General features: G+C 53.3%; 1 protein-coding gene across 1 annotated transcript in view; it reads right to left on the bottom strand.

The window, feature by feature from the left end:
* Nucleotides 1–22,423, bottom strand: part of SMG6 (SMG6 nonsense mediated mRNA decay factor) — a 105,738-nt gene that overhangs the window by 33,500 nt on the left and 49,815 nt on the right. Inside the window, 3 exon segments of the mRNA XM_032129869.1 lie at nucleotides 12,210–12,411; nucleotides 20,667–20,826; nucleotides 21,343–21,459. Coding sequence (XP_031985760.1) covers nucleotides 12,210–12,411; nucleotides 20,667–20,826; nucleotides 21,343–21,459 — 479 coding nt within the window.

The raw sequence follows: 22,423 nt of genomic DNA, 5'->3' as shown, positions 1-22,423 counted from the left end.
TATCCTGTGAGCACAGCTCAGCTGTGGTGCCTCTTTCCTCCCTGCTCTCTGGCCACTGCATTCATGCTCAGCAGTCGGATAGTCACATATTTTTTTTAATTTGATATAATTATCTCCTAGAAATTACTGTACACAGCCTCTTGGGATCTAAAGCAATTAAGTGAAGATAAATTTCTTTCATGGAGCAAGCTGTCAAAGGATGAAGCAATTTCATTCCCCATTTGAAGTGGAAGCTTTGGGTCATGCATGGTTTATTTGAAACAATGCCATCACCTAAAGCTGCTGATCTTATCTGTCTCTCTCTCTGTCTCTCCATTTCAAACTGCTGAAGATGTGCAGCGTGGCACTGCCTGAAGTGATGACATCTGGCATCAGGCCAGCTACAGAAACAAGCTGCTCCTCCCCGAGCCCGAGTGCAAGAGGCCAAACATTCCTATTAAAAAGGGGGAAACCGAGGTGAAATCTGGGAAGAGCTGAAAGTCGGGAATCCTGCCCAAGGGAACGGGAGATCCACAAGCTCCAGGAGGAGCGAGGTGCCTGCAGGAAGGGGTGGCACTGCCCAAGACAGGATGGGGCATCTCTGAGGGGTAACAGGCTGCCAGGCTTCCTCTCCTTCACCAGGCTGCCCTGAAGCCATGTAAACCAGGCTTCCAGGATTTTATCATGAGGAGGAACAGCCCATGCCCTTCAGTCTGTATGAGGAGAGACACGGCAGAGTGGAAATTATATCCCATTAGCACATGCATGCTAAGTCTCTCAGAATTTCCAGCAAATTCTCTCCTGTCCTCACACTTCACCATGCCAAGATGTTTCATTTTAGACCAGAAAACCGCATAAAAATAAACTCATTTAAATAAACCATTCTCCAAAGTGGTGGATTTTATCCTGGAGAGGGGAGGATGTTGTGGAGCGAAGGGTGGCCGTGGTGAGGGCTCTGCTACCTCCACAGGTTCAGCACTGGAGATGCTCCCAGAGATTCCCAGAAGAAAGGCATGTTTAGCAGGTATTCCACACTTCCCAAATGCGGATACCTGGAGGATCTCTCCTTTCCCACATCAGGACAGTCACTAACTCAAGTCACAGGGAAATTGGTGAGGATGCTCATGTCTAAATGGAAGTTGCAGTTTTGAGTGTGAAAACAGGCAAGTGCTGAGCAAATGCAGCTCCCACGGCCTGGACTGACGAGAGCGTTTCATCCACGAGGCTTCTGCAAAGCTCAGATCACTGCTGATTAAATCTTTGCTCATTAGAACTAAAAAAAGTTACTGGTACTAGAGGGAGCTAATAATAAAAACTGGCAATGGGTGCAAGTTCGAGAAGCATCTGGGTGACTTAAAGAGTGCAAAAATGATCTTCAGAAGTGACCTCAGCACCAGACATGTGGCACGTCACCGACAGCTGGGAGGTCACTGTATCAGCTCCAGAAATGCACAGCAACAGGCACGTCCCTGACACACCCTGGGGCGCTGCTCCAGGGCCACTTTTCCATGGGAATCACGCCTGGAACAGGTATCAGGTGAAGTGACACAGCTCTGGAAGGATGTAGCAAACTCCATCTTTTTCTGGATAGACATAAATCTCCTTCCTTCCCCAGTAATGGCTGCTATAGTAAACATCACAGCGTTTATGCTCAAGATAAATACGGAACCAGAATGTGAATCTGTTCTGTTGTTCACAGAGCAGACAGTAACTCCTCAGAAAACACATTTGTCTTCATCCTGAGAGCTTGTGTTTATGCATGCATCCACCTATTCCAAGTACAATGAAGTTTTGGGGAAGTTCAGAAAAATAAATCAACGGAATGACTACAAGTAAGAACTACAGTTGTCACTATTCATAATATATAAACATATAGACAAATATTTGTTACATATGGTGGGGAAAATGCTTTATGTAACATGCTGGTATGTAAAATGTTAAGGCAAATTTTGTTAATTTAAATAAATTATGGGGTTTACCTTTTGTTTAAGGAAATATATGCAAATATGTTATGGGGAAAAATGTGATTAAATTATCTGCTGGATTAAATATCCAGCATTTTTCATGTCCCACCACAGATACAGCCAGGCCAGCAGCAGTAAAGCTGCTCATGTGGGGTCCCTGCTTGGGAAGAATTTTAATGCTTCCCAATGAACCTTCCCTTAGTACCCCCTCGTATTCCTAAGGGAAACGGGTGGCCTGGGGCTGAGGCACTGGGCTGAAATCCTGGGTATCAGGGGTTTGTTCTCATCCTGAAGCCAAGGCTTCCTGTGGGACCAGCTTGGTCCCTCAGCCCCGTGTACCTCTGTTGCCAATCCCTAACAAGGAAATTGCTTTTCCTTCTGTCACAACGTGTTGTGGAGATACATTCATTAATGCCTGGGAAGTGCTTTGACTTCAATGACTTTGAGAAAAAAAAACCCAATAAATAAGATCATGGTGGTGTCTTCTTCTCTCTCGGGTTTGGGATGTGACAGCAGGAGGGCACTGAGGGTGACAGCTCTGTCCTGCCACAGGAGCTGGGCTCTCCATCCTCACCCAGCCCCAGCCCAGAGCTGGCAAACGGATTTGGCATCCATGAAAACAACACAAGCTCCAGCTGGGAGCAGAAACATGGGGAGCAGACTCCAAGCTCAATGACAGAGGTCACCTTCCGTCTCCCGTAGAGACAGAGTAAATCCCCATCTGTTATTTGGGCTGACCACTCCCTGCATTCCAGCCCGTCCACTTCTTTGGCAAGCTTTGCAGGACGTGGATCTTTCTTATTCAGGATAACAATGAGGAGTTATTAATTGGGTCTTTTTTCGGGTTTCCTGAGGTCCTTCCCATAGCTGTGTTGGTGGATACCACAGCCGTCCTCGCCTTCAGATGGGATTTCAGCATTTCAGTTGGGCAAAGACAAAACAGTGCCATGAAAGAGGGTCCCTCCAAAGCTGAGCCACAGGCAGAGGCCAAGAGTCAGGTCAAGGACTGAGTTTAGTACCAGGAAGAAGAGTCTGAGCAGTGGCAGCGTATCCAGGTGGCAAAGTGTGAGGCAAAGATGCAACCCCGAGTCCCAGGGACCTCTCATGTAATCCAAAGCACCACATTAACACCTGAGCAGCACAAAGATTGTCTCAGGCCACGCTTCATGCCAAGGGACAGCTCAGCCAGCCAGAGCAGCCTTTCCATTTCCTCAAGAGTTTCTCTGGGTAGCAATAAGAGATGGCTCATTGGGAGGGGATCCAGCATTAATGGTGTTTTAATGAGGCCTTTCAATACACTTATAGACTAATCAGCAAATTCCATGAGGTCTGGGCTCTCATATGTCATTCCAAGCACACTAAATCCATGGCAATACCTCTTCACAGCCAGAGCTGTGTACTCTCTGGGCCTGATGTCCTGCCAAAAGGTGACAGCTTTTGTGCCATTTGGGTGCTGGGGCAGCAGAAACAAGGCCATTTCCCACTGGAAAATCCCAAGGGAAGTGAAGGGTGTACACAGTGTGCTCCAAGGAGGTGCTGCACATGGTCTGGCTCTCTTTTCCTAGGTCACTCCACTATTCCCAACTCTGGGAACACAGGGTCAGCAAGTTTCGTGAATAGGACATTTCCCATTTCCCAAGAATCTGTGCCGAACCTCTGGAAGCAGCTTTTAGGACAAAAGGACTAAACACAAGTTTCCCATCTCATTACATAAACCTGGCCTGACCATGACAGAAGCGAGGACGTTGGACAATCAGCATCATCTGATCCGCACGGAAAGATCCAACACCAGGCATGGGACGAGGCTGATTTATCCTGTCAGGCTCTGCCTCGAGCTGATGATCCCATCTCACTTCCAGAAAACACTTTAAAAGAGCCTTTAGCTGACACCAGAGCCAAGCTGTGCAGGGCTGGCTGAGGACCCGACATGTGCTGGGGCACGTGCACGGCTCCCACCCTGATTCACTTGGAGCCAACGCTGTGGTTGAAGCGCCCTGTCCAAGATGAGCCTGGAGGAGAGGCAGAGGTGCATCCAAGGCTGGGGAGGAAGGCATGGAAACATCACAAGCCGCTTGAGAAAACTCCCCACGCACCGTGGTAGCGCTCCTTCCCTCCACATGCCAGGAAAGAGGCATTTCAGGGACAGGGAAGGTTCTTTCCACCAACTGCTGGTTCTTCCCTCCCTGCTTCCCCCCGCAGGAGATGGGGCTGCCTGGAAGGCAGCACCTTGTACTTCCCTGCAAGCTGTGCCCAGACCACAAAGCCACTCTGCCTCTCACTGACAGGGGGGGTTTAAGAGAACAAGTGTAACTGGATCTTAACACGTTGGCAGGTGGTTCCTCACCTCGCAGTGCGACTGCAGTTCCCACACACAGCTCTCAGCCCCGGCACCAGGCAAAGCAGCAGGACCCCAGCTCTGCAGGGTGGGGGCTGCTGTTAGATCTGCTCCTCCTCGCCATCCTGCCTGCCCAGGGCTACGGCAGGACCTGTTCACACTTGGCTGTGGCAAAGGGGCTGCAGGGCTTTGAACTCCTGCTGCCTCCAGTGCCATTTCACAGCCCGATGCCATGGCCGTGCGTCAGCAGCCCCGAGCGCTCGGCACGGCCGGGGCGAGAGGACGTGAAAAGCTCCTATGCCCCAGAGACTGCGGTGCACAGGATACGGCCTGGATTCAAATCTGGTCAGCAGAGGTCTTAAAATGTCAGTGTAAACAGGAGGGCAGTGCTGGCGGGGCCGCAGGGAAGCTTGCTCAGGCTTATGCTGCTTAACAATAGGTTCAGTGACCTGGACAAAGAAAAGCTCTCCTGATAAAGCCAGCAGATTAGACACCGTCTCAAACCCTCCCATGCTTTCAAGAGAGCAACTCAGTAACAGGTAAAAGCTCGGAATTGCTCAGTCACCTACTGAGGAACAAACCCCGTGCTATTTAACACAGCTAATGTCAATTTGTGCCTGCAGGAAGGAGCAAAGGCTGCAGGACACTGGGAGTGTCCAGTGGGTACAGAGGAGAGAGGGACAGCACAGTGTCACCTCCTCCTGAGGAGCAATGTGGTCAGCCACAGCTCAGACACACCAGCAGAGCAGCTCAGGGGATCCAAACCATGCCCAGGACTGTCCTGCCTCTCACTCCATCTATTCAGCTTATGAAAAAAGGATGGGAACTGGGGGAGCTTGGGACACATTTACATATCAGAGCAGCAACCCACGACTTCCTAACCTACAGCAAAACTCAATTATTGGAAACTGAGACAAAGCAAGTTTAGCTGGGAAATAATGCATGTTTTTAACAGCAACTGAAACTGGGTCTGGCGACAATTTGCTGAGGATCCTGAAGGGTTCTCAGCTTTCCAGAATCAAGGGTTTGTGCTTTCTACAAGACCTGCTGTTGGAAATTTCCCTGTGGTTTCATGAGGGAGAAAAAACCAGTGGAGATGGCCACAGCTTCCCCAGCTTGCCAGCATCCGGGGCTCTCCCGGGCTGGATTCCCAATCCCCAGAACTGACGCACAGCACCGTGGGCTCCTCTTTGAAGAGGGGGTTTCTGACCTGTACGTTCTTCCCAGAAGCTCCCTGATGTTCAAAGCACCTTGCTGACAGACAGGCAGGTGTGCCTGTGACAGTGACCACCTCCCCAAACCCAGCGTGGGGGTGGAGAGGGGGGAGCAGCCCCCCAGATACAGCCCTGGGCGAGGCACAGGGGAGGGCTCCCAGCCCAGCTGTGACATTTCCTTTCACCTATACCTGTACAGCTGTTTCCTACAGGGCTGCAGCCTCGAGTGAGATGTGTGAGGCTTCTGTAGGTGCTTGGGAACAAGATGGAACAGAAACGCTTCACACCTGGCCCCAAAATTACAGCACGCTGGCAAGTGGCCAACATAAACTGGCAGAGTACCAGTTGCAATGGACATCAATTAAGCAGCCTGTCATCCTCAGACTGCAGGCTTTGCTTTTTGCGATCTGCATCGCTCCCTAAGCCTTCAGCAGCACCAGCGCTGGAGTTTTCCAGATGGGATCATTTCCCGCAGATTCCACTCACTAGATTTATTGCAGGTTTTTTTTTTTCTTTTTAACCCACCCCCCCTTCAAGAGGCTGAACTGTTATTCCACATTGCAGATTTCTCCAGGGCTGGATTCAGCGTCCTCGTGCCGCGCTAGTGCTTGTTTGCCATCGGTTCCCTTCACCTTCAGCTGCAGAAACTCAGTTTTAAGAATATCCTCAGAACTCTCTTAGCTTAAAAAGTGATTAAAAACTGAGGCCAAATGATAGCTGAACAGAATTCCTCTTTGGAAGATGCCCTGCACAGCCCTAGGAGATATTGCAGCAGTCACTGGACAGGACTTGTGCCCATTGCAGACACCAGCGTTGCCTCCTCTGCCACCCAGACATGGGGACATGGACGGAGCCTGGCACTTTCCACGGTGCTAAAGGCACCTGGCAAAGGCAGAGAGAGGCTCTCATGGTGCCCACACAGCCCCTGGCACTCGTGGTTCAAGGTGATGCCAAGGACAGCTGAGGAGTTCAAAGCAGGTGATGTTCTCCACGCTACCTTCGTGGTGGCATAAAATCCAGCCTCTCCTCCATCACCCCATGACATCACCTTCCAACATGGCCCATAATTTAGTTTAATTGCCTTTTACAATCCAAAGGCACCACATGAAAGGGAAGGTCGAGGCTGGGATGGAGTTCAGATACTGGTCAGAAAATGTAAACATCTCTTACTCTGCCGCCTCGGGGCTGCCAGCTCCTGCCAAGTCCCTGCTCCGAGCAGGGCTGCCTGTGGCAGGGATCTTTCACGGCTTGTTTGGAAACCCAGGGAAGCAGGAATGGAAGGAGTTTTTCAAGGATGACTCCTCCTTGGACTCTCCTGCTTGGGGCTCCGATCTCTGCTCACAGTTTCCCTTTTCCTCTCTGGACCAAGCTCCAAGCTGGAAGCTCTTGCTCTCATGGGCTGAGAGCATTTGCCTGCCAGCTGGAGGGAGATGCTCCAAGGCTATGGAATGGGAATATGGAAAGGATGCTGAGAAAACAGTTACATTTGCTCACTGGGGTTTTCTCTCTGCTTACAAAGAGTTTGTGCTCTCAGAGCCCTGGTCTTGCTACCTTTTCTCTGATGCCTTGCAAAAAGTCCTCCCAAAATCACTGTAGTGTGGCCGCTCCAAGGTGGATTTAATCCCTGGCATTCCAGGAGTCATTAGGTCTCAGAAAGGACAAAAAGCCTGGTGTTTAGAGGCATGACAGAGCCCAGTCACTCCAGCAGCTACTCCTCCTGGGCTTTTAAACCTGGGGCTCCCTTTCCAACAAGCATCAGACATGACTACATGCTGCCAAGAGATCTCTGAGAGTCTTAGGAAGACTGAAATACCATGAATAAGTGAAGTGAATAACAAGACAGGACTAATTTTAGCCCAAGTCTAAGTAATAATTAGCTCCTAATCAGCTAATCCAAAGGCTAGTGCCATGTTGGGGCAACTAGAGAGAGGGGGCAACAAGATGTGAACTATCCACCTGGGCTGGACAGTGCAGAGGAAAGAGATTTGGGATTTCTAAGGAGAATAAAGCTTGGGGTTTAGGCTATCTGCACTGACAGGTGAGTGAAACAAGGAACAGCACCAAGTGTGGGAAGCTCACTGGCCACCCCAGAGCTGGAGGAGCCATGCAATACCCAGCTTGCACGTCTGGCAGTAAAATATTGCTAATTAATGTTCAGAGCCTTGCATTTTAGGGCTTTCATTTGCCTGGTGAGGTGAGACAGGGTTGAGACCAGTTGAGTGGTGAGTATCTGAGACAGTCCACTCCACACATGAGCATGCACATGAGGGAAAGGGAAAAAAGTGCCTTTCTGTTTGAGAGGAGGGAACCACAGTGACTGGCCCTATAAGCACATGTATTAATCATGCACCGTCTGGTTTTAATCCACACACTGCTGATCCTGCGTCTCACTGTATTGTTATCAGGGGAAGGAGTATTTCTCCTCAATCTTATTCACCAGCCAAAAGCCTGAAAATGCAAAAAACACATTTGTGAAGTGCCTTCCCAAGGACCCTGGGCCCCGGACCTGGTGAGCTGGGGCTGCTGCCTTTTTATTGGCGTTTAAAAACCTTTTATTAACGTGTGTCAGGGCTGGGGGAGGAGAGACAGGCTCAGGTTTCAGGACCCCCCATGCAGAGAGGTTTATTGTGGGAAGGGACATTAACACTTTCTCCTCCACATCTGCCCATGGCTGGGGCGTGTGGCAGAGGGTGTGCTGCAGGCACAGGCCTGGGGGATGCACATGCTGAGCCCATGAAGAGCTTGCAGGGATGTGGGCAATCCATGCCTGCAGAGAGGAGAACCTCCCTGCTCTGCTCCACATCAGGGATATCTGCAGCCCTCATCCAGCTTTGCCACGAGCTCCATGGGGTCACTGCAGAGCAGGATGCTCCCGAGACAACAGCATCCAGCGAGAGCTGAGGAATCCAGGACGTGCCCCAGATTCCCAGGGCTGCACCCACGCACCCACACCAGGACTCTCTTTAACCTCAACACGACCCAAGTGGTTTCCATTACCAGCTCCCCACAGCAGCACCGTGACTCCACAGTTGCCACCTTCCTCCTTCCCGACCTTAACTCAGCCATGCTGCTGCTCCCTGCTCTTGCCTCAGGTCCAAGGCTGGGTGAGGGAGGTCCTGGCAGTGTCTCCTTGGGCTGCAGAGGCTGCAGACACAGCTGACAGCTCAGGCACCAGGCTGCATAGTTTGCTGCTGACTGGTATGGTCGGTGGTGTTCCATCACACAAGCTGCAGTGGAGATGTGCCCAACACACACACCCAGGAAAACAACACCGAGTTCTGCTCACCCTGGAGCCAGCTTTTGTTGGTTACAGCTCCAATGACAGTGCAAGAGATGATGGGAAGCTCTAAGTGTCCCACTGGCTCCAGCAGGAATTCGAACACGCGGCTTCATGGCAGCGAACGGAGTCAGAACGTTTTCACTCAAAATAAGAGCCAGGCCAAATGCTCAAAAACTTACTGAGAAACTCTGGCTGAATTCTGCACTCCATCTGCTAAATGGGACGTGGAGAACAAAAAGGAATGGGAAGCACAGTGTTTGTCCTACACAGCTTACAAAACAACCACCCTGTTGGTAGAGCCAAGAGCCCAACACCATTTTTAAGCCCAATTTCCTTCAGTTCTGCCTTTCAACAGATTCTTTTCCTCTGAAATATTACAAATTAATTAAGAAGCTAGGGGGTAAAAGAATGGGGTAAGGATTTGGAGCATCAGCAAGCAAGGTGAGAGATCCTTGGTAAAAGCCAACTGCCTCTTCCTTGCCATGCAAGTGGCAGAAAAGGGACCCAGAGTCACTCTGGCACACCAGAACCCTCCTCCCAGCCCACAAGACATTCACATTGTGCCATATAAAGAGCAGTACATTCTCATTGCCTCTCCAGCAAAGAATTTGGGCTGAAAACCGGGCCAAGACTGAGAACACAAAGAAATTGGGTGCAAAAAATAACTCCTGCTAAAAAGCAATGAAAAACCAGTATGGGAAAAAATCAGTGCCAGAGGGAGCTGCTCCATTGCCATCGCTTGCTGGAGGCTCAGGGACACAGATCCCAACACGCCACCATGCTCAGCACAGACATGCACCCTTTCCACTGCCAACAGCCCAGAGATGCATCCCCTAGGCTCAGAATGGTTTGGGCTGGGAGGGATCTTAAAGACCATCCAGTTCCAACCCCCTGCCGTGGACAGGGACACCTTCTACTAGACCAGGTTGCTCCAAGCCCTGTCCAACCTGGCCTTGAACAGATAAGCTGCTGAGGAGTTGGATTCATCTGGGCTCTGCAAGCTACAGGGAGGGCAAGGAGCAGATGGTGGACTGGAGATGGGACCCAAGTTTAAGTTGGGTTGGGGGATTCTTTGCTAGAAAGTGCCTTTTTGTATCTTGCTCACAGTCACTCTCATGTGGGTTTGTGCCTCTCAGTCCTGGCTGGCTCTGCAGTGCCTTCTGCAACACCCCACTCCTGCAGAGTCCAATAATTCCTTCATTAATGCTGCAGAGCGATGACATTTGTGGACCAGGGCAGTCATTTGACTGTATTGATGCAGCTGCCACTCCAGTTCCTTTCTAGAGCGTTTCCAAATTGCAGAAAATGAGGTAGGATCATCCAAAGAGGTCACTTTGTCTCCTATTCCAAGGTGTTTACCTCAACCCAAGTTCTACCTGAGAGAGTCACCCTGACTGCTTTTAAAATCTCCAAGGCTGAAGAGTTCCTGAAGACTCACTAAGGAGGCTGCTCTCAAGTGCTGAACTACCCAAAGGTGTGAAACCTTTCCTAAAGTCTCACTTTAATCTATTTTGCTGCAATTTCTGCTCATTCCTTCCTGTGCTTTACAGCATGGAGCTGGAGGACAGCTTGTTCTCCTCTCTGCCTTTTCCCCAAATTTCCTTTAGACTAAAAAGCCCCAGCTCACCCAGGCCCTTCTTGGAAATCAGGCTTTTGAGCTCTCTTTTCTAACTCACTGTCCTCCTCTTCATCCTCTCAGGTGTCCTCTCCACACTGAACATGCACACCTGCTGTTTCACCTGTCTGGTCATTAATAAAAGCACTGGTCAGAAAGAAATGAAGGGGTACAGGCACAGCCAGGCCTCACTGCTTCCCTCTGGGATCGGTACTGCTTTTCCAGCAGAACTGAGAACACACCATGCCCGATATTCCCAAATTCCTGGGTGGCTGGTGTTGAGTTGTGAGGGCACCAACTCCCACCTGTGGAGTTGTGCAGTTTCTTTACAAAGCACCAGAACCAGAGCTGGGACAGGGAGAACTCAGCTTGGAAGCTCTGGTGCAGGTACAGGACAAAGACACAAAGATGAGTGCAAGTGCCTGGCAGGGCAGGTAGATGGCACTCCAAATAAACTGGTGTGTAGTTAGAGGAGGCAGAGTTCAGGGAATACCGACCCCCTCCCACAAGTTACAGGGCACCAGGGCTGCTCAGCCACCTCACCTGCCTGCTGGGGGCTCTGGTTTGTGGCTGCTGGGAAAAGAATCTCTGTATAGGGGCACTGGGACTGTCCCCAGCAGAACCCCCATGAGGCCACCACACACACTGGGCAAATCTTAGGGCAGCAATGGCAAACAACGGCATGCTTCTTATTTTAACCCTGTCAAACAGAGCCTTGAAAATTCATGTTTCCACAGACACTTCCTGGACTAAGGTGCTTCCCCAAACTGGGAGGGCTCTTGGTTTTACTGGGAGCCCGTGCTCCTGTGCTGCAGGCAGTGCTGTGAGCACAGGCTGGGGCAGACAGAGAAGTGAAACAGAAATTCGCACCTTTGGGTCCCTCTGTGAGAAAGGTCCCGAATTTCTCACTGTCATTTCAGGACAATGTCAGGAGAAGAAGTGGCACCAGGAAAGGCACCTTGCCACTGTCACACACAGGCTCTCCACAGAAACCTGCCTCTGCATCCCCACTTCTCCTCCTGGAGCACCAATCCCTCAGGGAGGGGACACTGCAGCTTCCCAGATGAGCCACGTTTTTGGAGCTGCAGTTCTGCCTCTGAGCAGGAAACTGTTGAGAGCCACTCTCATCCTGCCGTGCCTCCGAGGGCGTGCAAAACAAATGCCATTGTGCCTCCTCCATCCCCCACCAGGCTCAGACACGTTCTCCAAGTGCAGCCCCCAGATCCCTCCTGGCCAGGTGGTGGCAGAGAGCAGACCCAAAACCCCACATCAACAAGGGAACTGATTTCATTATTCTAAAAACAAACAGGCAAAGGAAAGTTCAGCCTAGAATGAGCTCCTAGAGCAAAGAAAGGAAAATAGAGAGCGGGCAGTGGGGAATGCTTCATATTCCTAAAAGCCTTTTGTACGTTAACACATGGTGTCTGCTTCTCTCTAGTCACCTATTTATCACTCTCCTCTTTAGAGAAGGAAAAAAGTCCTGGCTGCCTTCCTAAGGCAGAGTTTTGTGGCCGGGGGAGGGGGAGGGTGCTTTAAGCATGATGCAAACCATTTGGAGTGCACTGAGAGCTCTGCCAACACAAGCTGCACTATTTAAACAAGTGAGGAAATGATCGTATATACAACATGCCAGCGAGCACACACACACCAGAGGAAGTCGAGAGGGGTTTTCATGACACAGAGCTGGATGTCAGCGGCTGAAAGGTCGATATTTTCCCTTAACACCCTTCTCAATGACTTAATCGTGTTCCGTTTGCACAGAAAACTTCCCAAGAATAAAAGTCTGGAGGAATCGAGGGGGGATGTTTGGCCTACTGCTGACCTTGTCCGAGGTCCTCTCCACGTAGCAGGGCTCCTGGGGGGCGACCAGCAGGGGAACGAAGCCCGAGAGCAGCCGATCCTCTTCCAGGCTAAGCAGGGCAAGGTCGTCATCTGGGTCCTTGTACAAGGGCACCTCCGACTGATTCACTGTGGTCAGTATGTTACAGAAGTCAGCCAGCGTCGCCCACACATCTACTGAGACCCTGGGAGAACGAGGAGAGACGTGAGCAATTCAGGGCTGGAATGCGTTGGGAGTTGCCTGCAATGCTGCAGCGAATACCAGAGAGGTGAGGCGAGGCGAGGCACGGCACCGCTGCTGCCCTGCCCCGCGGGACGGCTCCGCAGCTGCGCTGGCACCCACCCCGGCAGGGACCGTGACCCTCGCCCGCCAGCGCTGACCCCGGCCACCATCCCCCGGCATGGGGATGGGCTCCCAGGATCTCGCCCTCGCCGCTGCGCTGCCCACCTCTGCCCGCTCCCCCAGCCCGAGCGCCCGTGGGCAGCGGCCTCCGCGTGCGGCGCCGACGGGAACCCGGCTGGTTCCAGATGGGAGAAGGGATGAGTTACTCAATTTTAAAGCCTGCTGGGAGGACAGAGCGAACACCCGCATTGCTGTCGGGGCTGAAAGGGCTCTTGGAGGGCTCCAATCCACCCTGGATTGGAGGGGGCTCCAGCCCAGCCCCGAGCATCCTCTCCTTCGAGCAGCTCTTATCGGCTGTGACCACGTGCTGCAGCCAGGCTCTGCAGCACAGAGATTTTCTCAGTTAAACCCCAGCCGTGGGGGGTTAAAGCTGTGGTTTGCTTCTGGCCATGGGTTTCAGCACTCACGAGAGACCTGCAAAGCTGCCTGTGCCATGTCTCGTGTTCCCAGAGTGGCAGTGATGTGCAGGGTGCAAACGCGAGGCCAAGGGTAGCCCTGGACCGCTTTCCACGGGTTCCCATCACACACCCCCACAGCTGAGCACAACCCAAGGAGGATCCAGCACCCCAGAGTGAGCCAGTGTGGAGAAAGCAGGGAAACAGGCAACAAGCATGGCGGGGTACTACAGCTGACCAGGCTGCCTTGCACTGCATTTCTCCTTCCTGTTTCTACAAACACTCAGATTGGGGTTTTTTTTAGGATGTAAACTGGGATTTAAGTAGGAAATAGGGGAAACTGGGGCTGATGTGCTTCTGGTGGGCTGTTCCTCCACCCCACAGCTCTGGAGAAAAGTACAGGGAATCCAGCATCCCCTGGGGTGCAGCAGTGACCGGTGCGGGCCGAGGCAGCCCAGGGCTGGAGGGAGGCCCCCTGCTCTTTGAACTGCTCCAGGTGGACAGAGTCTGCACTCGGTTATTTACGGGAATCAATGTACCAGGAAAGCACACTGAAATGAAACATCTTGTTTTCAAGAGCGTCCTGGGAGCCAGGCAGAATGAGGAGCCATTAATCAAAGCCCGGCACATAATCAGCACACATGTAACGCAGAGTCGCCCACGTCCCCGAGCCAGCCCTAGCCCACGTCCTGCAGGGGAGAAGAGGTCCTTCAAAACCCTCTGGTCACAGACACCAGGAGCTGGGTTCATTCACAAAGCTCCATCGCTTGGCTCAGCCAGGTCTGGCTGTCAGAAATGTTTAAATATGGAAAAAAATAAACAGTTGCAACACGTTTTTCGGAGGGATCTGTCCGAGGCCCTTTGTGATGTAATGGGAAACGCTGCGTTTGTGCTACCAGCTGGAAAATAAACAGAGCTGCGAGGGTTAAAAGGAACTGAACTTTCCACGACCCCTATCTGCAAAAGAAGAAAATAATAAGAGGAATGATCCACTGCCCCACAGCCCTGATAGTTTATCCTCCGGCCCGGGCTGCAGAGACAAGCACCGGATGTGATAGGGCTGCTCTGGGCCACCTCCAAAGCGAGCTCTGCCCATGGGAGATGCACAGGGCTTGGGAGGCTCAGCCTCCCCCAGTGCCCTGCTGGCAACTGGGCTTGGCTGCCTGAGGCCAGTCACATAGCACTGGTGGGGCCCCACGGCCACGAGGGCTTGCCGGGATGAAGGAGGTGCAGAGGCATCAGCAGGGAGAGGAATGGGAAAAGTGCCCGCAACTGCTGGGGAATGAGAGCACTGGGGTGCTGGGGACAGGCAGGGATGCAGGGGACATTCCCAGGGAGCTGGGACAGCCAGCTGCATGGGGCCACGGTGGAGGAGAGTGGAAAGAAACACATTGCGGAGAGCTCGTCCGTATTCCCAATAAGCAGAGCTGCAGGCAGGGGATGATGGTGATGGTGAGGGCGGGAGGGAGGCAGAGGGCAGTGGCAGGATGCTGGGCTGGACTGGGATTCACAGCAGGGTAGGGGTAGCGGTGGCAGGGGTATCAGCACAGATGAGGTACAAGGAGCATCTCCCTCCACAGGGCTTGGATCCAAAGTCAGAAAAATGCCACAGGAACAGTCACTGAGCTGGCACTGCTAATGCCCTTGCAGGCACCCAGCCCAGCAGCGCCCTTCCCTCTCCCCCCTGGCAGCATTGCCAGGCAGGGCACCCCTCACCACCTGTGAGTGTGAGAGCAGTCCCTGTCACTTCATCCTTCACCTACAGCTTGACAGTGCCTTGCCACATCTGCCATTTGCCCTGGATGTGACAGATTCCCGCCCTGGGCTCACTCCAGTCAAACCTCAGACGGTGCTGGCTCCCTGGGTAGCCAGCTCTCACTGCAATGCTACCCCAGCAGCGCCCTGCAGAGCCTTCAGAAAGCCAAGAAAGAAGCAGTGCTGGCATTTTTCCCTGGTTTTCTCCTGTGATGGCAGAGGCAGCACTGCAGAGATCAGTTCTGACCATTTTGTGCCACCCCCTCAGGTGCAGCTCCTCCTCTGCAGCACATCTCCCATCACTGCCACCACCAAGATCATTCACTGGCAAAGCCAGCGGGGACAAACGGCTCACACTGACACCTATGGCTCTGTGAATCTCCTGCTGGGACATGCACTCGCCCTGGAAGGTCACACAACACTTGTGAGCCCTCTCAGCCTCCTTCTCCCCACTGCCCCTGCCCAGGACCAACCTCACGGCTAGCCCCAGGCATTTCTGGCTTATGTCACCCCATGGCACGGTGGTGCTGGAGCCTCCGTGCAGAGCCCAGGCAGTTCCAGGTGCCTGGAAGCTCTGTGCAAGCACAGTGCCACGGCTTCGACGTCCCTCAGCGGAGGGAGGCCCTGAATTACTGACACTGAGCCCAGGCACGCCACTCCCAGGTACAGGGACGAGGCTCCCAGAGCTTTTAAGCGAGGAAGCAAGAAGGGGGTTAGCGCGAGGTCTTTCCTTGGAACGGGGGTTCATTCACTTCCCCACAGACACATTTACATTTGCTTATTCCACTAGGACAGGAAAAAAAAATAAGAGCTAATTTCTTTTTTATTGCCTCAGGATTCCAGGTTTAATGTAGCTGTCAGTGTGAGCGCAGCCCAGCTGCAACGCCGACGGACACGGCCCAGCCAGGCAGCGGCGAGAGCCGCGCAAGTGCGCAGCGAGCTGGACCGCGGCTCTGGGGCCGAGCACCGCCCTGGCGAGGCTGGGGATGGCTCCTGGCAGAGATGATGCATCACCACCCGGCCAAAGGCACACGGTGAAGCACGGGGAGAGCAGAGGATGCCAGGGTGAGCCTGATGCTCGCCGAATCCCCACGCAGGGCTCTGGCGTGAGCCACCATCCTCACCAGGGGCGCGGGCTGCCTGGTGATTAATATCAAGCACAATGACCCCATGTTACAAGCCTGCGGGGGCCTGTGGAGGTGGCCATTTCCTGTGTAATACCAGCTTGTTTAAACACTAACATCCAAACTCCACAGCTGCAGCACAAACCCGGAAAGCGCGGCGCAGAAGAAGCCCTGCATTGTGTTCCCAGCCGCTGCCGAGCCGCGCTGCCGTGCAGATGGCAAACGCCTCGGGCCGCGCGCTCCCGGTGCCCGCCGGATGAGGTGCTCTGCAGCCTCCTCCTGGGCTTCCTCTCTGCTGGACCATGGGAAGCTGAACTGAAAGTGGCTCCTTTGCAAGGAGCAAAAAGGGTTGGCCACTGGAGCTCTTCCCAAAAGGTGTTCACCAAGCTTGTTCCGGGCTGAGAGAGAGCAGGATGAGGTGGTCACAAGCCCTTCTGCATCAGCGATTTCCCCCACTCTGCCCTGTACACGGTTATCCATAAACCCATTCCTCTCCCAGGAAGCCGCCTTTAGAGCTGGAGGGATGCTCTCCTCCCCAGGAGAAGTGCAGTCTCCTCCCAGCCAGCCTCTGCTTTGCCACAGCCCCCTTCTCCACAGAGACTTTTGGTTTCTCCTTTGGTCAACTTTATCTCCAATCTCAACCAGGTTTACACTACTGAGACACCTCTGAACCCTGGCTTTGATGTCTCCATAGGGAAACTGGTGGCCAGTGTTACTGAGGCTGGGATCTGCAAAAGGGATTTTCCATTTAGTCTCCAGCAAACTCCAGCAATGTCTTGGCACCCCTGTGCAAGACTCTGTCCATCCCTCCCAGTGGGAGCTGCCATCTCAGTGACACTTCTCTGCAAGAGCCATGTGATGAGAGCGATCTGGCACATCTCTCTGGGAAGGTAAGCTCTAGAATGTGCTCACAGCTTTTGGATTTAATTTAATACTCGGTTTAAATTAACCATTTCTAAATGTTTGCAGACGGTCTCCACAAACTGAGAGGCCCTTGGCCCCACGTGGAAGGAGCATGGGTTTGCCAGGGTCAGCCCTGCAGCAGTGTCTGTCTAGCCAGTGGCTTCCCCATCAGTCCCTGTGCTTTGTTTAGCAATGGATTAATTATGGCAACAGAGCAGAGCAAGGAGCAGCTTTGCTCCCTCTGTCCAGCCCTCTTCACCTGCTTCCCAGCCATATGTCCCAAAAGGGGATGGAGTCACTTGTACAGTGGCCTCCTTGGAGATCCACCTTTTGACCCATCTGCTGCCAATATCTCTGCCTTGGGGGATCCACCCTACTCCCTTCTTCCCAGAATCCCTGCTTTTACACCCCAATCTCTGCAATTTACTCCTGGGGACATTTGGTCTGAAAGATGCTTCTCCAACTGCCTTAAACAACCACCTGCAGAGAACTCGACACAAGGTTTGCCATAAAACATGCAGACAGAAATTAATTTTAAGATACAAAAGTGACAGCTGCTTGCTGCTAGAAGTCCTGGCAACACCTGGTTCAGACACACAATTCCCGAGGCACTGAAGCAGAGAAGTCCAAGGTTAAGTTTAGCTCCTATTCTGGAAAGACATGAGGAAAGAGTCATGGAAAGCTTGCTGAGCACCTCTTCCAAAATAGGAAGGACACCCTTCACCTCTCAAATACACACAGAGAGGTGTTTAGGAAGGCCAACAACTGTTCCAGGGCATCCCCTGAGCCATGGTGACCATGCAGTGTGGCCAGGAGCTGGATGAGTGCACTAGACCAAGAAGGGTGGATTTGGGGAAAGATGGAGCTTCTCGCTTGGGTTGAATTCAAGACTGCTGAGCCCCCAGGTAGGGACAGGATGTCTGCCAGGAACCAGGGTTCATTCCCAAGCTCCCACCAAGAAAAAGGACCCTGAAGACACAGCCTCCTGAGCCTCTCATCCCACTCCACGGAGCCCATTCCCGCATGGCTCACATCCATCTGCCGGCTTTCGGCAGCGCTCGCTCCTCACACCTTTCCCTCCGCCTCTGTCCAAGGGGGAAAGCAGCGAGCTGAGGAATTTGGTGTGGGGTTGGTTTTGTTGGGTTTTTTTTTTTATTGTAAGGACTCAAATCCAGCAGTGTGATAAATGCATCCGAGCTACAATTAGGAAGATATATAGCATCAGAACGCGAAGGTCTGGGCAGCGTGGTGAAACGCGGGCTCTCCAGAGCCCCAGCTATGTTTCCCATTATGTAACCCTGGTCATGGGCAGACAGCCAGACTCCAAATGAAAAAGAGACTCTGGCTTGGCACCGTTTCTATTTTCCTATCCTCATTCGGGGTCAGCGCAGTGTCATACAGCTGCAGAGAAAGCTCCGGGGATTAAACCTGGGAAAGACTCCAAGACCAGGACCCGGGTTCAAGTACCAGCTGAAAGCAATAAACCAACTGCCACAGCTGGGCTGAGTTTAGACGTTCTCAAAGTCCCCCAGCTCTCTCCCATATGAAGAAGAAGCGATTGTGAACATGGTGAGCGAGGCCTTGGGACACGCAGCCCCGGCCCAAAGCTCCGGCCGAGTCCTGCCAAGCTGCCTCGCTGGCCCCGAGCCCAGCCCGGCATCCTGGCCCCGGATGAGCTGCACTTTGATGCAAGCTCTGGGCTCTGAGTGGGCTGCCAGGTGGGTATGAGGCCTGTTTTTTCCAGAAGCTTTAGCACGTTCATGGCATCCCTGCAGGGCTCTGCTGTGCTTCAGGGGATTTCTACATCCCTTTTCTGCGCCCACACCATCACAAGGAAAGTGGTTTGAGAGTATCCAAACAGCTTCTCTGTTGGCAGTGGTGGAATCTCACAGCATGTCTCAGAGGCAGGAGCATGTGTGACACGGCACAGGCTCCTCACTCAGTTCTGCAACTTGGCATCTGCACTTGCTCCTCACGTGCTCTCCCTGCTCCTGAGCTCACCCTGCCCATAAACCTTGGCTTACTCCACCACGCCTGCTGCTCTGACCCATGTTTTACTTCTAAACTTCTTTGAAGCTGCTCCTATCTAAACCCCTGCACTCGGCGGCTCTACCTGGTTCCTGAAGAGCCCCAGGGCAGCCAGCAGGCTTGTGTCAATAGAGAGCTGAAACACTAACCCAGTGCTCTCCTTTTCCTTTCCTATCCCCAGGGCAAACATTGCAAATCCCAGGTCATGCCCAAGAGCAGAGCTGGTTCCCTGCTGTTCGTCACTACCTGCATCTCCACGGAAGCTCAAACACTGCTGTCCCAGAGTCCTGGACTGTGGAACCACCAACACCCATCCATACAAGAGGTCTGGGCTGGAAGAGCAGCATGGCTAAGGCAGATTCTCCATGTGAGCCAAAGAGCACCGCGGTGGAGGAGCTGGGAGCCAACGCAGGGCAGGTGGGATGGGATGGGCACAGTGGGACAAGAGGGGCTGCTCAGCCACCCTCCATGGAGAGGCCAAGCAAGACGGAGACCCTCATTCCTCCACTGAGCACATCAGGATCTTGTGGAGTAGAGCCCCCAGCCTACACCCACCGCTCCCCCAAGAGCCCTGGGGTGGGCTGCCACCACCTGCTCCGTCACGCCAGGGGGACACGGCCCCGCGCCCCGCAGGAGGGGGAGCAGCTCGTCCTGGGGCAGGCGCCGAGCGCTGGCTGTGTGAGCCCGATCAGAAATTCCATCTCGAGGCTGCCCGTGGCCAAGGGCTCGGCGGCTCCCTGCGCAGGCAGCGCGAGGGGAAGGGGGGGATTGGTGCAGCCGCGTTCACGTGACGGATCCCAGTTTGAGTTCCTGCCCAAAGATGGGCAGCAGTTCACATGAGCAGGCAGCGGTCCCACACCGAGCAGCCGACAAACAGAAAACAGACTCCATCTCCACAAAATGAGGCCCAGAACTTCCTGTGTGAGATTTCCATTTCCTCAGCCAAATGAAAAAGAACTGGAGTAAGAGGCAATAAACCAGGAGAGCAGGACTGGACCTGACGCACGGAGCGGGGACCCATTAATGGTTAAGCCACTTTGCTGGATTACTCTTAATGCGCCTTCCCATCACCCTGGGTTCTGGCTCCTTTGGATTAACAATAAGACGTGATTTCAGGCTCTGGATCCGGAGTACCGGAGGCAGATGGAAAATCCTGCGGGAAAGCAGCTACGGAGCATGCTCAGATGCTGTTTCGCATACTCCATACTTGGCCCCTTCGCTCAATTTTCTGTCCAAAAATATGCAAATTGCCTAGTCCGCATTATGGACGAATGGGCTGAAATTGGCCAGTTTAGAAAATTAACCCTTTTGTGCATTGCAGGGTAGGGACAAGCGGTTTCTGAAGCAGAGGGGAGGTGACTTTTGGAGCTCCAGAACAGGCAAGCTGCTCCAGGCTAGCCCAGCCCAACCAAGGTTGGCCTGACTCAAGTCAAAAAAAAAGGTAACAAAATGCTTATGCTGGAAATGGAGTTCCCTCTGGTCCAGAGGAAGGCCCTGCCTGTCCAGCTGGCTGAGCCAGCGGAACACCTAAAGGAGGGATATCCCAACAAAACCAGATGCACATCCTAAGCAGAAAGTAAAAATCCACCTCATAAGCCATCTTCTAATACAGGGAAACAAAGGGCAGCCACCAGGCACCCTCCAGCACCACTCACACACCAGTGAAGAAGTCACTGTGTCACCAAGGGGGACAAATTCCCAACATTTCCTGGGCAGTGGGCCTTGCCTGGGTGCTCAGGTCATGGTGCCACAGCCAGCAGTAAAGCATGAGCAAGGGGGAGGGGTGGCATGAGGAGCTCAGGGAGGGAGCAAAAACCAGAGGGTGCACGTACTGTTTGGGGAGCTCAAGAGACGTTGGAGGAGGATTCCAGGTGTCCGGGTGGCCAAGCATCCAGTCCGACCAGACCTTCACACTGGGGAGCAGCTCCTTCAGGTCCTGGGGCAAGGCAGAGACCTTGATGTCGTCCTCCTGCTCCATCTCTTGTGGCTGAACTGCAAATACAAGACGTGAAAGCTGAGGCAGCTCACCACAGCCAGGCTCAGGCAGGGACTGGGAAAGTATGACACAGATCCCAACATCCCAGCCTTGGACGCACAAGGGAACAGCCACAACCCACAGCAAGCACAAAGACAGATCTGTTCTCCCTACATGGACTGGCCTAGAAGGCAAGCCAGGGTGTTTGTGATCCCTTTATTGAGGGCAGCAGGGTGCCACTGCACCAATCAGAGAGATAGGATACCCAGGTCCCAGTTTTGGGAAGTTTCCCAGTTGCTGGCAGAAAGCATGGCCTGAGTCCATCCCTTTCTTCCAAATATTTCTCTCTGCACACATCAAGGGCTTTCCTGCAGCTCATCCAGCTATAACCTGGGCAGAGCTTGAGATGCTAGGGGATGATCCTAATGCCCCAACAGAGGGGAAGGGATGTGCAAACCAGCAGAGAATGAAGGCCTGACCCCCACCAGGCTGCCTCGTGGGCCCCTGCATGGGTCCTGCTGCTACGCCCTTACCTGGCACACATTCCCTCAGCAGGCTGGTGCACCTCCTCACCAGGAGTGCAAACATGGAGAGCCCCAGGGCCGTGGCCTGTTCCTGGATGACGGAACGGCAGTCCTCAGAGATGCACTCTAGGAGACAGAGAGGTTTTGGGTCAGATGTTCCATCCGGTTCCACCTTCACAGCCTCCACGAGGGGCAGGGGTGAGCGATTCCCTAACTCACACCCATCCCAGACATAATTGCTCCATGTAGGGGGGAGAAAAGGTGGTGAGTAGCTGCTCTGGAGTAGAAAGAGGCTGCAGCCACCCTGCCCACACCATGCCCAAGCCCATGGCGTGTGCTGAGCCAGCCAGGACCATGCTGGCACTCAGGGCTCCCAGCACAGAAGCTGCTGCTCCAGGCTGATGCCCTCCCCTGAGGAGGGGGGTATGTTTAAGTGTTAAAAGGGTAATTAGCTGCATGTTTGATCTCTCTCCCTGCTGGAGTTTCAACCTCAGCAGCTGAGGAGGGGGTTCCTCCCATTAGCTCCACAGTCACACAACAGCTTGTCAAGAGAGCTTAATTGGAACTGTTACTCAAGGAGATGCCACATGACCACAGCTCTTCCAAACAGAGCCGGCTCGGAGTGAGAGCAAATCCCCCCAGCACATCCACCCAGCCAGAAACCACTTCTGAGGCTGCTGAGAGCAGCGGGGAGCTGGCTCAAGGGAACTGCCTGGAGCCGGGCATGGGTTAGGCTGGGGAGTGCTGCGGGACATGCCAGCCTGCCCAGAGCTCCCTGAAGGGGTTTAAGCCTTAAGGGCAGCCTTTGCCTTCCCAACTCCCTCTACTCCACCCTACATCCTCCCAAGATGTGGGGGAGTGGCTGGCTGGGGAGAACCCACACACTTAGGGGGTTCCTATCCACCCACGCCATTTACTCTGTGCAGGATGCTCCTTGCTGGCTTTCTGCAGGATCAGAGCTTTCAGCCTGAGAACAGCTGCCCCAAGGCAGGCAGAGGAGTTTTACAAACTCACAGGTACTGACTCTGAATCGGTGAGTGAAGCCTCAGGGCTGGCAGGGGGAGGGAGAGCCCCCCGAGCCCCCCAGCAC

Source organism: Corvus moneduloides, chromosome 20 (assembly GCF_009650955.1).
Source record: "Corvus moneduloides isolate bCorMon1 chromosome 20, bCorMon1.pri, whole genome shotgun sequence".
Taxonomy (NCBI): Eukaryota; Metazoa; Chordata; class Aves; order Passeriformes; family Corvidae; genus Corvus; species Corvus moneduloides.
The sequence above is the reverse complement of the archived record's forward strand: the minus strand, read 5'-3'. Positions and strand labels throughout refer to the sequence as shown.